The 16,091-nt window shown below is 46.4% G+C and overlaps 1 protein-coding gene across 11 annotated transcripts in view; it reads left to right on the plus strand.

The window, feature by feature from the left end:
- LOC123998095 (tyrosine-protein phosphatase non-receptor type 6-like) overlaps positions 1-16,091 on the plus strand; it is a 48,765-nt gene that overhangs the window by 12,646 nt on the left and 20,028 nt on the right. For 8 of the 11 annotated variants that reach the window (XM_046303000.1, XM_046303003.1, XM_046302995.1 and 5 more), the window contains 3 exons: positions 1,767-1,998; positions 11,259-11,375; positions 11,575-11,700. In XM_046303000.1, the coding sequence (XP_046158956.1) occupies positions 1,767-1,998; positions 11,259-11,375; positions 11,575-11,700 (475 nt within the window). The remainder of the gene's footprint in view (positions 1-1,766; positions 1,999-11,258; positions 11,376-11,574; positions 11,701-16,091) is intronic. The other 3 variants (XM_046303004.1, XM_046303005.1, XM_046303006.1) reach the window with 1 other exon arrangement.

Below are 16,091 nucleotides of genomic sequence, written 5' to 3' on the forward strand. Positions count from 1 at the left end.
GGTGATATGGGGTGAGGTATGGGGGGATTTGGTGATATGGGGTGAGGAATGGGGGGATTTGGTGATATGGGGTGAGGAATGGGGGATTTTGATATGGGGTGAGGTATGGGGGGGGTGATATGGGGTGAGGAATGGGGGATTTGGTGATATGGGGTGATATGGGGGTATTTGGTGATATGGGGTGAGGTATGGGGGATTTGGTGATATGGGGTGAGGAATGGGGGTGATTTGGTGATATGGGGTGAGGTATGGGGGATTTGGTGATATGGGGTGAGGTATGGGGGATTTGGTGATATGGGGTGAGGAATGGGGGATTTGGTGATATGGGGTGAGGTATGGGGGGATTTGGTGATATGGGGTGAGGAATGGGGGATTTGGTGATATGGGGTGAGGAATGGGGGGATTTGGTGATATGGGGTGAGGAATGGGGGATTTGGTGATATGGGGTGAGGTATGGGGGGATTTGGTGATATGGGGTGAGGTATGGGGGGATTTGGTGATATGGGGTGAGGAATGGGGGGATTTGGTGATATGGGGTGAGGAATGGGGGATTTGGTGATATGGGGTGAGGAATGGGGGGGTTGGTGATATGGGGTGAGGAATGGGGGATTTGGTGATATGGGGTGAGGAATGGGGGGTTTGGTGATATGGGGTGAGGAATGGGAGGATTTGGTGATATGGGGTGAGGAATGGGGGGATTTGGGTGTATGGGGTGAGGAATGGGGGATTTGGTGATATGGGGTGAGGAATGGGGGGAATTTGGTGATATGGGGTGAGGAATGGGGGGTTTGGTGATATGGGGTGAGGAATGGGGGATTTGGTGATATGGGGTGAGGAATGGGGGGATTTGGTGATATGGAGTGAGGAATGGGGGATTTGATGATATGGGGTGAGGAATGGGGGATTTTGGTATATGGGGTGAGGAATGGGGGATTTGGTGATATGGGGTGAGGAATGGGGGGTTTGGTGATATGGGGTGAGGAATGGGGGATTTGGTGATATGGGGTGAGGAATGGGGGGTGATATGGGGTGATGAAGGGAGGGTTGGTGATATGGGGTGAGGAATGGGAGGGATTGGTGATATGGGGTGAGGAAAGGGGGGTGGTGATGTGGGGTGAGGTAGGGGGGTAGTTTGTGTGGAGCTCAGGCTATTAATATCATGCTGTCTTGAGCCACGAAATCTTGTCATCAGAATTTTCCGACCGCAAAGCAGGAAGTTCAGATGAAGAAATCGAGAACTGCGCCTAAATTTAAACAGCAGGCAGCACTCAGAGACGATCCCCATACTAACGAGTGTATACTCTCCCAGACACACACACGCATGCACGCAAACACACACTCACATACACTATACTCGCAGGACAGAAATACCTTGCATAAACCCACATACAGTGCATCTGTACAGGCCTTAAATACACATTAGTTACCAAAATGTCCTCAAACATTTAAGTACTCTACTACTTTCCATTCCCACGCAAAACAGTTGTAGTACATTATATTTACAGTTGCGTTCACTGTCTATCCGGTAGCACTGAACAAGCTGCAAACCGTACTTTTACAGTATAGTACTATACAGCCCTGTTCTAACACACTGGCTTCTGCTTTATGAGCTGCTTATTACAACCATGATTAGCTGAATCCAATGTGGAGCAAAAGCCTGTACTGACAGCAGCTCTCCAGGAGGAGGGTTGGCCAGCCCTGTTGTAGGGCATAGTGATGTTTCCATTAGAGCTTCATTGACCTCTTCTCTGTCATACACCATACAGGTGGTATCATGGACACCTGTCAGGCCCCAACGCAGAGAAGTTGCTATGGGAACGGGACGAGCCGGGCACCTTCCTGGTGCGGGAGTCTCTGTCCAAACCTGGAGACTTTGTTCTGTCTGTTCTGACTGAGGAGAAGAGCAAGGCATCCAGCGGAGGGAGGAGGGTCTCACACATCAAGATCATGTGCCAGGTGTGTGTGCCTGTGTGTGGGCACATAAGTGTGTACGAGCATGTGAGAGTGTTTGTGTTTTTCTCTCTCTAACTCACATTCATAAATTCACTCACATTCACTATTGCAATTCACATTGTAACCTTTGCTATAGTTTTTCTCATATCTGAGTACATCTAGTTATGAAACCAGACCAATTTTCAGTTTCCCCAAAATGTTTATTCTTATGCAACGAATGACCTTCCTGCTTCCAACATCTAGGAGAAAACCTGACAACCATCAAACACACCACCACTACTGTCTCAGCACAGAAACAGTTATGCAAAGTCCAGTCAATATGAACATGGAGGTTTGAGTTTGAAAGATATCACTGACCACATCCTGGTTACAAAAGTTTAACTTGAAAAACAAGTCTGCCAAGCGGTTATGTTTTAATTAGTTAGTTACGTATTCATTTGGACCCTTAGGTGATGTGTGAAAATGCATATACGATTCCAATAAAATACATGAGAATTGTTTTTAAATACTTTATATTCATGCGTGTGTAGTAACTACCACTAGAAATAAAAATAGCATAGTTATTTCCGAGTGCAGAGCTAGACTGTAACTAACTGCATTCATCCCCAAACCTGCTTTTCATAGATTCAACATTATCAGCAGCACCATCATGGTTAGGTTATTTTTAGCTGTGGTTCATCTCAGTGCAGACATGAGGCGGATTTGAATGAGAAGCATTGTAGGGCTAGAGTCTGGAGAATTCAGGCTCAGAAGATTATCACAGAGGTCATTGAGTCCTGGCACAGGCCCTACCAGGAGCAAGCATCAGGTGCATTTCTTAATAGATAATAGGAAGCACATTAAATATATTTTCCGGTACTTTTGTTTACTTTTTAAATAGCGGTTCTGAAAGTAGCGCCCATGAGCCAAAAGTGGTCCTGAAAATTGCATACTATGTCGCAAATGGGCAGGTATGTGCACCATGTCATTGCTCTCTCTCTCTCTCTAATGTGTATGTGAGTCTTGTTAGCTGTCACTCAAATGGCAAGGGGCTGAAGCTCATTGACTGAAACTTGAATTGCTGGGGGGTTTGCCCACGTGAGTTGTAAATGTAGGGAAATTGGTGCAGCACAGCTTCCAGAAAACAGTCTCTTTCAAACTAGAAAATTCGTAACCAATTGAGGTAAAACGGCAATTTTGCTCATAGACTATGCATGTACAGTGTGAACTACAGATACATCCAGCCCAAAGCGAGAGGTTGAAAAAATACTTACTAGTCACCAAAGTACCGGCGCATACCTTTTAAATCCATGAAGTACACTGACTGTAATAAATGAATGACTGAGTCTCAGTCTGGTGAGTCGGCCATCCAGCTGCATGATTAGATCATATTAGATAACATTTATTTCCCTCTTGTGTGGAAATTTGCTTTCACGTGCTAAACATAACCAAAGCCCCAAAACCACAGTTACCAACAGAACATTACCCTTTGCCTTGATGACTGCTTTGCGCACTTTTGGCATTCTCTCAACCAGATTCACCTGGAATTCTTTCCCAACACTCTTGAAGGAGTTCCCACAGATGCTGAGCACTTGTTGGCTGCTTTTCCTTCACTCTGCGGTCCAACTCACCCCAAACCATCTCAATTGGGTTAAGGTCAGGTGATTGAGGAGGCCAGGTCATCTGATGCAGCACTCCATCACTCCCTTTCTTGGTCAAATAGCCCTTACACAGCCTGGAGGTGTGTTGGGTCATTGTCCTGTTGAAAAACAAATGATAGTCCCACTAAGCACAAACCAGATGGGATGGCGTATCGCTGCAGAATGCTGTTCTGGTTGGTGCTGGTTAAGTGTGCCTTGAATTCTAAATAAATCACAGACAGTGTCACCAGCAAAGCACCCCCACACCATCCACCTCCTCCTCCGTGCTTCACGGTGGGAACCACACATGCGGAGATCATCCATTCACCTGAGTCTCACAAAGACAAGGTGGTTGGAACTAAACATCTCAAATTTGGACTAATGTCCATTGCTCATTTTTCTTGGCCTAAGCAATTCTCTTTAGTAGTGGTTTCTTTGCAGAAATTCAACCATGAAGGCCTGATTCACGCAGTCTCCTCTGAGGAGTTGATGTTGAGATGCGTCCGTTACTCGAACTCTGTGAAGCCTTTATTTTGGGCTGCAATTTCTGAGGCCGGTAACTCTAATGAACTTATCCTCTGCAGCAGAGGTAACTCTGGGTCTTCATTTCCTGTGGCGGTCCTCATGGGAGGCAGTTTCAACATAGCGCTTGATAGTTTTTGCGTTTGCACTTGAAGAAACTTTCAAAGTTCTTGAAATGTTCCTGATTTGACTGACCTTCATGTCTTAAAGTAATGGACTGTCATTTTTGTTTGTTTATTTGGGTTGTTCTTGTATGGACTTGGTCTTTCACCAAATAGGGCTGTCTTCTGTATACCACCGGTACCATGTCACAACACAACTGATTGGCTCAAGCACATTAAGAGCAAAATAAATTCCACAAATTAACTTTTAACAAAGCACACCTGTTAATTGAAATGCACTCCAGGTAACTTCCTCATGAAGCTGGATGAGAGAATGCCAAGAGTGTACAAATGTAACGAGTGTGCTGAGAGTCGGGAAGCAAGTTCAGGGAGTGAGTGTTTTAATACATAAAATCAACTATGACCACGGAACACAAATGCACCGTCATGAAAACAGAGTCAATAACACCTGAGGAAAGAGCCAAGGGGAGTGACAGATATAGGGAAGATAATCAAGGAGGTGATGGAAGTGTCATGAGGCGCAGGTTTGTGAGACGATGGTGACAGGTGTGATTTTCAACCAAAACCTAATATTATTATTATTTTTGATTTTACCCCTTTTTCTCCCCAATTTCGTGGTATCCAATTGTTTAGTAGCTACTATCTTGTCTCATCGCTACACCCTTACGGGCTCGGGAGAGATGAAGGTTGAAAGTCATGCGTCCTCCGATACACAACCCAACCAAGCCGCACTGCTTCTTAACACAGTGCACATCCAACCCGGAAGCCAGCCGCACCAATGTGTCGGAGGAAACACCATGCACCTGGCAACATTGGTTAGTGTGCAATGCGCCCAGCCCACCACAGGAGTCGCTGGTGCGCGATGAGACAAGGACATCCCTACCGGCCAAACCCTCCCTAACCCGGACGACACTGGGCAAATTTTGCGTCACCCCACAGACCTCCTGGGCACAGCCGGTTACGACAGAGCCTGGGCGCGAACCCAGAGTCTCCGGTGGCACAGCTGGCACTGCAGTACAGCTGTGCGCCACCCGGGAGGCTCTCAAAACCTAATATTAGACAAAAGAAGCCTGAGTTTACAAATTAGAAAACAAATGGATACTTATTGTATTTATTTAATTGACATAATCACTCAATAACTGGTTGTGCCACCTTTAGCTGCAATGGCAGCAACCAAATGCTACCTGTAGTTGTTGATCAGTCTCTCACATCGCTGTGGAGGAATTTTGGCCCACTCTTGCATGCAGAACTACTTTAACTCAACAACATTTGTGGTGTCATGTTTTGTCATTGATTATCATGTCTTGTCCCTGTGCTTCCCCTTCTATTCGTTTCCCTCTGCTGGTCTTATTAGGTTCTTTCCCTCTTTCTATCCCTCTCTCTCCCCCTCCCTCTCTCACTCTCTCGCTCTCTCTTCTCTCTATCGTTCCGTTCCTGCTCCCAGCTGTTCCTATTCCCCTAATCAATCATTTAGTCTTCCCACACCTGTTCCCGATCCTTTTCCCTGATTAGAGTCCCTATTTCTCTCCTTGTTTTCCGTTCCTGCCCTGTCGGATCCTTGTCTATAATTCACCGTGCTGTGTCTATGTATTGCCCTGTCGTGTTGTGTTTCCCTCAGATGCTGCGTGGTGAGCAGGTGTCTGAGTCTGCTACGTTCAAGTGCCTTCCCGAGGCAACCTGCAGTTCTTGATCAAGTCTCCAGTCTGTTCTCGTCATTACGAGTAGTATTATGCCTTTTGTTTTGTAAAGTAACTTTACTGGATTAAAAACTCTGTTTTCGCCAAGTCGCTTTTGGGTCCTCATTCACCCGCATAACAGAAGGATCCGACCAGTAAATGGACCCAGCGACTACAGATTCTCGTAACACTGCCGTCGAGATTCAAGGAGCCATGCTCGGCAGACACGAGCAGGAATTGTCTGCTGCTCGCCATGCCGTGGAGAACCTGGCCGCTCAGGTTTCCGACCTCTCTGGACAGTTCCAGAGTCTTCGTCTCGTGCCACCTGTTACTTCCTGGCCTGCCGAGCCTCCGGAACCTAGGGTTAATAACCCACCTTGCTACTCCGGGCAGCCCACAGAGTGCCGCTCCTTTCTCACCCAGTGTGATATTGTGTTCTCTCTCCAACCCAACACATACTCTAGCGAGAGAGCTCGGGTTGCTTACGTCATTTCACTCCTTACTGGCCGGGCTCGAGAGTGGGGCACAGCTATCTGGGAGGCAAGGGCTGATTGTTCTAACAATTACCAGAACTTTAAAGAGGAGATGATTCAGGTTTTTGACCGTTCAGTTTTTGGTAGGGAGGCTTCTAGGGCCCTGGCTTCCCTATGCCAAGGTGATCGATCCATAACGGATTACTCTATAGAGTTTCGCACTCTTGCTGCCTCTAGTGACTGGAACGAGCCGGCGCTGCTCGCTCGTTTTCTGGAGGGACTCCACGCAGTGGTCAAAGATGAGATTCTCTCTCGGGAGGTTCCTTCCAGTGTGGACTCTTTGATTGCTCTCGCCATCCGCATAGAACGACGGGTAGATCTTCGTCACCAAGCTCGTGGAAGAGAGCTCGCGTCAACGGTGTTTCCCTGCTCCGCATCGCAACCATCTCCCCCTCTGGCTCAGAGACTGAGCCCATGCAGCTGGGAGGTATTCGCATCTCGACCAAGGAGAGGGAACGGAGGATCACCAACCGCCTGTGCCTCTATTGCGGATTTGATGGACATTTTGTCAATTCATGTCCAGTAAAGGCCAGAGCTCATCAGTAAGCGGAGGGCTACTGGTGAGCGCTACTACTCAGGTCTCTTCATCTAGATCCTGTACTACTATGTCGGTCCATCTACGCTGGACCGGTTCGGGTGCTACATGCAGTGCCTTGATTGACTCTGGGGCTGAGGGTTGTTTCATGGACGAAGCATGGGCTCGGAAACATGACATTCCTTTCAGACAGTTAGACAAGCCTACGCCCATGTTTGCCTTAGATGGTAGTCATCTTCCCAGTATCAGATTTGAGACACTACTTTTAACTCTCACAGTATCTGGTAACCACAGTGAGACTATTTCTTTTTTGATTTTTCGTTCACCTTTTACACCTGTTGTTTTGGGTCATCCCTGGCTAGTATGTCATAATCCTTCTATTAATTGGTCTAGTAATTCTATCCTATCCTGGAACGTTTCTTGTCATGTGAAGTGTTTAATGTCTGCCATCCCTCCCATTTCTTCTGTCCCCACTTCTCAGGAGGAACCTGGCGATTTGACAGGAGTGCCGGAGGAATATCATGATCTGCGCACGGTCTTCAGTCGGTCCCGAGCCAACTCCCTTCCTCCTCACCGGTCAATGATTGTAGTATTGATCTCCTTCCGGGGACCACTCCTCCTCGGGGTAGACTATACTCTCTGTCGGCTCCCGAACGTAAGGCTCTCGAGGATTATTTATCTGTGTCTCTTGACGCCGGTACCATAGTGCCTTCTTCCTCTCCGGCCGGGGCGGGGTTCTTTTTTGTTAAGAAGAAGGACGGTACTCTGCGCCCCTGCGTGGATTATCGAGGGCTGAATTACATAACGGTTAAGAATCGTTATCCGCTTCCCCTTATGTCATCAGCCTTCGAGATTCTGCAGGGAGCCAGGTGCTTTACTAAGTTGGACCTTCGTAACGCTTACCATCTCGTGCGCATCAGAGAGGGGGACGAGTGGAAAACGGCGTTTAACACTCCGTTAGGGCATTTTGAGTACCGGGTTCTGCCGTTTGGTCTCGCCAATGCGCCAGCTGTTTTTCAGGCATTAGTTAATGATGTTCTGAGAGACATGCTGAACATCTTTGTTTTTGTCTATCTTGACGATATCCTGATTTTTTCACCGTCACTCGAGATTCATGTTCAGCACGTTCGACGTGTTCTACAGCGCCTTTTAGAGAATTGTCTCTACGTAAAGGCTGAGAAGTGCTCTTTTCATGTCTCCTCCGTTACTTTTCTCGGTTCCGTTATTTCCGCTGAAGGCATTCAGATGGATTCCGCTAAGGTCCAAGCTGTCAGTGATTGGCCCGTTCCAAGGTCACGTGTCGAGTTGCAGCGCTTTTTAGGTTTCGCTAATTTCTATCGGCGTTTCATTCGTAATTTCGGTCAAGTTGCTGCCCCTCTCACAGCTCTTACTTCTGTCAAGACGTGTTTTAAGTGGTCCGGTTCCGCCCAGGGAGCTTTTGATCTTCTAAAGGAACGTTTTACGTCCGCTCCTATCCTCGTTACTCCTGACGTCACTAGACAATTCATTGTCGAGGTTGACGCTTCAGAGGTAGGCGTGGGAGCCATTCTATCCCAGCGCTTCCAGTCTGACGATAAGGTTCATCCTTGCGCTTATTTTTCTCATCGCCTGTCGCCATCTGAGCGCAACTATGATGTGGGTAACCGTGAACTGCTCGCCATCCGCTTAGCCCTAGGCGAATGGCGACAGTGGTTGGAGGGGGCGACCGTTCCTTTTGTCGTTTGGACAGACCATAAGAACCTTGAGTACATCCGTTCTGCCAAACGACTTAATGCCCGTCAAGCTCGTTGGGCGTTGTTTTTCGCTCGTTTCGAGTTTGTGATTTCTTACCGTCCGGGTAGCAAAAACACCAAGCCTGATGCCTTATCCCGTCTGTTTAGTTCTTCTGTGGCTTCTACTGATCCCGAGGGGATTCTTCCTTATGGGCGTGTTGTCGGGTTGACAGTCTGGGGAATTGAAAGACAGGTTAAGCAAGCACTCACGCACACTGCGTCGCCGCGCGCTTGTCCTAGTAACCTCCTTTTCGTTCCTGTTTCCACTCGTCTGGCTGTTCTTCAGTGGGCTCACTCTGCCAAGTTAGCTGGTCATCCCGGTGTTCGAGGCACTCTTGCGTCTATTCGCCAGCGCTTTTGGTGGCCGACTCAGGAGCGTGACACGCGCCGTTTCGTGGCTGCTTGTTCGGACTGCGCGCAGACTAAGTCGGGTAACTCTCCTCCTGCCGGTCGTCTCAGACCGCTCCCCATTCCTTCTCGACCATGGTCTCACATCGCCCTAGACTTCATTACCGGTCTGCCTTTGTCTGCGGGGAAGACTGTGATTCTTACGGTTGTCGATAGGTTCTCTAAGGCGGCACATTTCATTCCCCTCGCTAAACTTCCTTCCGCTAAGGAGACGGCACAAATCATCATCGAGAATGTGTTCAGAATTCATGGCCTCCCGTTAGACGCCGTTTCAGACAGAGGCCCGCAATTCACGTCACAGTTTTGGAGGGAGTTCTGTCGTTTGATTGGTGCGTCCGTCAGTCTCTCTTCCGGGTTTCATCCCCAGTCTAACGGTCAAGCAGAGAGGGCCAATCAGACGATTGGTCGCATACTACGCAGCCTTTCTTTCAGAAACCCTGCGTCTTGGGCAGAACAGCTCCCCTGGGCAGAATACGCTCACAACTCGCTGCCTTCATCTGCTACCGGGTTATCTCCGTTTCAGAGTAGTCTGGGTTACCAGCCTCCTCTGTTCTCATCCCAGCTTGCCGAGTCCAGCGTTCCCTCCGCTCAAGCGTTTGTCCAACGTTGTGAGCGCACCTGGAGGAGGGTGAGGTCTGCATTTTGCCGTTACAGGGCACAGACTGTGAGAGCCGCCAATAAACGCAGGATTAAGAGTCCAAGGTATTGTTGCGGCCAGAGAGTGTGGCTTTCCACTCGCAACCTTCCTCTTACGACAGCTTCTCGTAAGTTGACTCCGCGGTTCATTGGTCCGTTCCGTGTCTCCCAGGTCGTCAATCCTGTCGCTGTGCGACTGCTTCTTCCGCGACATCTTCGTCGCGTCCATCCTGTCTTCCATGTCTCCTGTGTCAAGCCCTTTCTTCGCACCCCCGTTCGTCTTCCCTCCCCCCTCCCGTCCTTGTCGAGAGCGCACCTATTTACAAGGTACGTAAGATCATGGACATGCGTTCTCGGGGACGGGGTCACCAATACTTAGTGGATTGGGAGGGTTACGGTCCTGAGGAGAGGAGTTGGGTTCCGTCTCGGGACGTGCTGGACCGTTCGCTTATTGATGATTTCCTCCGTTGCCGCCAGGGTTCCTCCTCGAGTGCGCCAGGAGGCGCTCGGTGAGTGGGGGGTACTGTCATGTTTTGTCATTGATTATCATGTCTTGTCCCTGTGCTTCCCCTTCTATTCGTTTCCCTCTGCTGGTCTTATTAGGTTCTTTCCCTCTTTCTATCCCTCTCTCTCCCCCTCCCTCTCTCACTCTCTCGCTCTCTCTTCTCTCTATCGTTCCATTCCTGCTCCCAGCTGTTCCTATTCCCCTAATCAATCATTTAGTCTTCCCACACCTGTTCCCGATCCTTTTCCCTGATTAGAGTCCCTATTTCTCTCCTTGTTTTCCGTTCCTGCCCTGTCGGATCCTTGTCTATAATTCACCGTGCTGTGTCTATGTATTGCCCTGTCGTGTCGTGTTTCCCTCAGATGCTGCGTGGTGAGCAGGTGTCTGAGTCTGCTACGTTCAAGTGCCTTCCCGAGGCAACCTGCAGTTCTTGATCAAGTCTCCAGTCTGTTCTCGTCATTACGAGTAGTATTATGCCTTTTGTTTTGTAAAGTAACTTTACTGGATTAAAAACTCTGTTTTCGCCAAGTCGCTTTTGGGTCCTCATTCACCCGCATAACATGTGGGTTTTCAAGGATGAACTGCTCATTTCAAGGTCTGCCACAACATTCCAATTGAGATTAGGTCTGTACTTTGAGAAGGCCATTCCAAAACTTCAAATTTCTTGCTTTTTAGCCATTTTCATGCCTTGATTGTTTGTATTGGATCATTGTCTTGCTGCATGACCCAGCTGTGCTTCAGCTCACAGACATATGGCCTGACATTCTCCAGTAGAACTCTCCGATACAGAGCAGAATTCATGGTTCCTTCTACTAATAAGGCAAGTCGTCCAGGTCCTGAGTCAGCAAAGTATCCCCAAACCATCACACTGCCACGACCATGCTTGACCGTTGGTATAGGGTTCTTACTGTGGAATGCAGTGTTTGGTTTTCGCCAGGCATAATGGGACCCATGTCGTCATATATTTATATAAATAGAATGACCGGTACACGGTGGGAGGCACAGAGATGTTTGACACCCTGGCTGACCTGATGGAGCACTACAAACGCAAAGGCATCGAGGAGATGTCTGGAACCTGGGTGCACCTCAAACAGGTAAAGACTTACAGGACTTACAGTTGTAACCCCATACAGGTCACCGTGAGTGTTGCAGTCAAGTTACAACCTTACACAGGTCGGAGATACTGTATCTTATAATGGGTTAAAGATCACCTGACTGACAAGATAGAGCCATATCCGAACAAATCTGGACTTCTTCTCCTTTTCTTCTCTTTCCTGTCCTTCTCTCCTTCAGCCCTACTTCTCCACCAGAGTGAATGCAGCAGACATTGACAGCAGAGTGAGGCTGCTGGACCAGATGGCCGAGAGAGAGAACGAGGGAGACAAGAAGAGCAAAGCAGGATTCTGGGAGGAGTTTGATGTAAGTCGATTACGTTTTTGATGGAAGGAAGATGTGATGTTTTGAACAACCCTTCTTAACCTCTTCTTCTCTTTACTCAACCTGGTCTCAGAACATTTCCTATTATTATGTATGTAAATTCGAGACACTCCATTTAGTATGAGATTCTAAGTTTCTTATGGTATGTATTAATTTGTGGATGATCATCACCCATTTTATATGAAATATTATGAATTGCAATTATTATTATATGTTACGAATTTGCAAAACGTACTACATGTTATGAATTTTTCAAACGTATGATATGTAACAAATTCTAGCAAGGTGGCTAACGTTAACTACTTGGTTAATTTGAGCTAGTCTAGGGGTTAGGGTTAGGGTAAAGTTTAGGAGTTAGGTTAATGGGTTAAGGTTAGGGGAAGGGTTAGCTAACGTGCGAAAAGGTAGTAAGTATTTTAAAAGTAGCTAAAATGCTAAAGTTGTCCGTAATGAGATTCAAACTAGATGCAACCTTTGGGTTGCTAGATGTTAGCGTTATACACCCATGCATCCACCCCGAACAACCAACCTACTTTGTTTTGCCTTCAGTAACCATCTATCCTATGTTACCATACCAAACGTAATATCATACTAATTTTATTGTCTCGGATTTAAATGTACCATGTTATCTCTAGTCTATGAGACCAGGATGCTTTACTCTACTATAGGTTAGCTGAGGACTAATTTCTTACATGCTGACCACACCAGCATTGCAAAATAAATGTACACATACATCATTGCATCCAAACTGCTCGCTCGAGTCAACGAGCGTCTCCGTAGCCAGGCGCTAAAATAGAACTTGGTTATATTTGTGACGCTTGATGCGCTGCAAGTCCCGGCTCTCCCATCTCCTCATTGGTTTTTAGGAGCATATACCCATGTAGGTGATTGACAGATTAATTGAGGTCCATACTCCAGTCCATTGGTGGTGGTAATGCACCTTCAAGTTGGTTGCTAACCGCCATTTAAAGTCCAAAGAAGAAGAAGAACCCTGAAGGAGGAGAGATTACTAGAAACTAACTCAGTTTACCATTTTATCTGTGGATTAATTGTCGGAGTAGAGGACCGTGTGCATTACAGGTAAAACAACAACCAAATGTTTATGTACTCGGACAAATTAGCTAGCAACGGCAAGCTAGCAAGCTAAATTGCCATGAATGTTTAATGTTTTCGACCTGTCACCAAATTAATATAGTTGTTTCAGAGTTTGTTTTGATAATTCAACCTGAGTGTCCTGATCGCTTCCGGTGTTGATGGACAAAATCAACATGCGTGGCGATGGTGCACGCGCATGCCCGGTGTTGTCAGAATGTTAGTGTGTCTGTGTTTGACCATTTGGTTGGTCATATAAACGATGTATGTAATGTGCCTTTACTCTTGTGCAACATGGTGAAACATTTTGAAACATGTTCCGTTGGACAAGTCAAAGTGAGAGTGTTGCAAGTAAAAACTAGAATCAAATGGTTAAAGGTCTCACAACTACAGCCATAGGAAGTAGACTGCAAGAACCATAGACCACCTTTTTACTACCACCATGTGGTACTGGTGGTACTTCTATTAGAGGCCAAATTGCCCAAATTGTCTAATCTCAGAAACCCACAACTAAAAGCTTGCGCAATTGCTTCAGATGCTACATAGTCTGGCCATGAGAGATTAGAAATTGTCTAACACTAATTCTAAACTGCTTTAACACATTAAAAATAACTTTTCAAATGGTAAAGAAAAATATGGGTAACGAATGTACATTATCTGTATGTTCATACAGCATACATAACACATCCATGATCACATAATAAACATGCCATATTTATAGAGCATTCATGAATGGATTCATAGTAATATAGTATGTCAGTATTCCACAAATACTGGGAATGGGGATTTGCATGTCTTTCAACAATAACTCATTCTCCCGAAGGTATTCCTGCAAAGATTTTGAGTTGTCACACCTGGGTTGAGTGAATCTATGTCTGGGATTTTTACAGTCAATACCTTCCCTCAAGACTGTGAGGTTAGGCCAGGGGTTAGGTTACTCTGGTCCTGGAGTACACATGCAGGCTTTTGTTTTAGCCCAGTGAAATAGTAAACACTGGATGTATGTGTAACCCCAATCCTTCAGACCAATTAGGGTTCACCTGAGCTGACACAGGCTAAAAGGCAGGATGAGAGGGGCTGATGAGGAACTTCACTGAAACTCCCCTCATAACCAGGGGACTGGATTAGCACTAGCAGCAGCTCCCACCAGGGGTCATGGGTCAGGACAGGTTGTAAGGCACTACGGTATAGCTGGATTAGCTATAAGAAGTACGTCTATCCCCTAATGTGTACATAGAGATGAACACAAGATATACAGTGCATTTGGAAAGTATTCAGACCCCTTGACTTTTTCCACATTTTGTCACGTTACATCCTTATTCTAAAATGTATGAAATTATTTTTTATTTACTTCATCTACACACAAAACCCCATAATGACAAAGCAAAAACAGTTTTTTTTTGCAAATGTATAATATACATAAGTATTCAGACCCTTTACTCAGTACTTTGTTGAAGTACCGTTGCCAGCGATTACAGCCTCGAGTCTTCTTGTGTATGATGCTCCAAGCTTGGCACACCTGTATTTGGGGAGTTTCTCCCATTCTTCTCTGTAGATCCTCTCAAGTCCTGTCAGGTTGGATGGGGAGCGTCGCTGCACAGCTATTTTCAAGTCTCACCAGAGATGTTCGATCAGGTTCCAGTCAGGGTTCTGGCTGGGCCACTCAAGGACATTCAGACTTGTCCTGAAGCCACTTCTGCGTTGTCTTTGCTGTGTGCTTAGGGTCATGGTCCTGTTGGAAGGTGAACCTTCACCACAGTCTGAGGTCCTGAGTGCTCTGGAGCAGGTTTTCATCAAGAATTTCTCTGTACTTTGCTCCGTTCATCTTTCCCTCGATCCTGACTAGTCTCCAGTCCCTGCCCCTGAAAAACATCTCCACATCTTCACCGTAGGGGTGGTGCCAGGTTTCCTTCAGACGTGACGCTTGGCATTCAGGCCTAAGAGTTCAATCTTGTTTTCATCAGATTCATAGTCTGAGAGTCTTTAGGTGTCTTTTGGCAAACTCCAAGTGGGCTATCATGTGTCTTTTACTGAGGAGTGGCTTCTGTCTGCCCACTCTACCATAAAGGCCTGATTGGTGGAGTGCTGCAGAGATGGTTGTCCTTCTGGAAGGTTCTCCCATCTCCACATAGGAACTCTGGAGCTCTGTCAGAGTGACTATCTGGTTCTTGGTCACCTCCCAGACCAAGGCTCTTCATCCCTGATTGCTCAGTTTTGCAGGGTGGCCAGTTCTAGGAAGAGTTTTGGTGGTTCCAAACTTCTTCTTTTATGGCGGGCACTGTGTTCTTGGGGACGTTCAATGCTGCAGAAATGTTTTCGTACCCTTCCCCAGATCTGTACCTCGACACAATCCTGTCAAACTCCCATCCTGTAGTCAGGATTACTGATAACTCTCAAACTCCCATCCTGTAGTCAGGATTACTGATTACTCTCAAACTCCCATCCTGTAGTCAGGATTACTGGTTACTCTCAAACTCCCATCCTGTAGTCAGGATTACTGATTACTCTCAAACTCCCATCCTGTAGTCAGGATTACTGATTACTCTCAAACTCCCATCCTGTAGTCAGGATTACTGATAACTCTCAAACTCCCATCCTGTAGTCAGGATTACTGATTACTCTCAAACTCCCATCCTGTAGTCAGGATTACTGATTACTCTCAAACTCCCATCCTGTGATCATTACTCTCACTTTGATGACCTGAAATGGCTCAAGGTAAAAACAACAAGTCACCCAGATCAAGATGGGGCTTATCTGCTAAACTGTATAGCCTGTCCCCAGATACATGTATGCATTATTTCAGCCACATTAGAGACACCCTCTAGTACTCCACCAGAGGGAGCTCTACTGACTTTATTCCCTGTACATTCAAGAGCTCCATGGGGAAAAACTCTTTCCTCTAGTCCAGTGGTTCCCAAACTGTGGGGTCGGCATTAAAAAAAACATATATATAAAGTGAACTCAGTCCAGTTTTAAATTTACTCTTGAAAGTTGTAATACTAGAATGCACAAGGTGTAATTTCAAAATTGGGTAGCGCATCATCAGTTCCTCTTGTCGTGTCAGTCATTGCAGACCTTAGAGAGCTATTTATAACTGGTCAGAAATGTCCAGATCAACTAGCCCATGTCAGATGTTTTTTAATTGAGTGTTTTTAGCCCATAGATATTCTTGTATTTTTTTTGTCATGGTTGTGAAATGTCATGGCTGTTAGAGGTTATTTTTATTTTCAAGAAGTGACCCTTTTAAAGGCCCCTCTATACTGTTGGTTAAGTAATTGAAT

The sequence above is a fragment of the Oncorhynchus gorbuscha genome, linkage group LG15 (assembly GCF_021184085.1).
Source record: "Oncorhynchus gorbuscha isolate QuinsamMale2020 ecotype Even-year linkage group LG15, OgorEven_v1.0, whole genome shotgun sequence".
In the NCBI taxonomy this organism is placed as follows: Eukaryota; Metazoa; Chordata; class Actinopteri; order Salmoniformes; family Salmonidae; genus Oncorhynchus; species Oncorhynchus gorbuscha.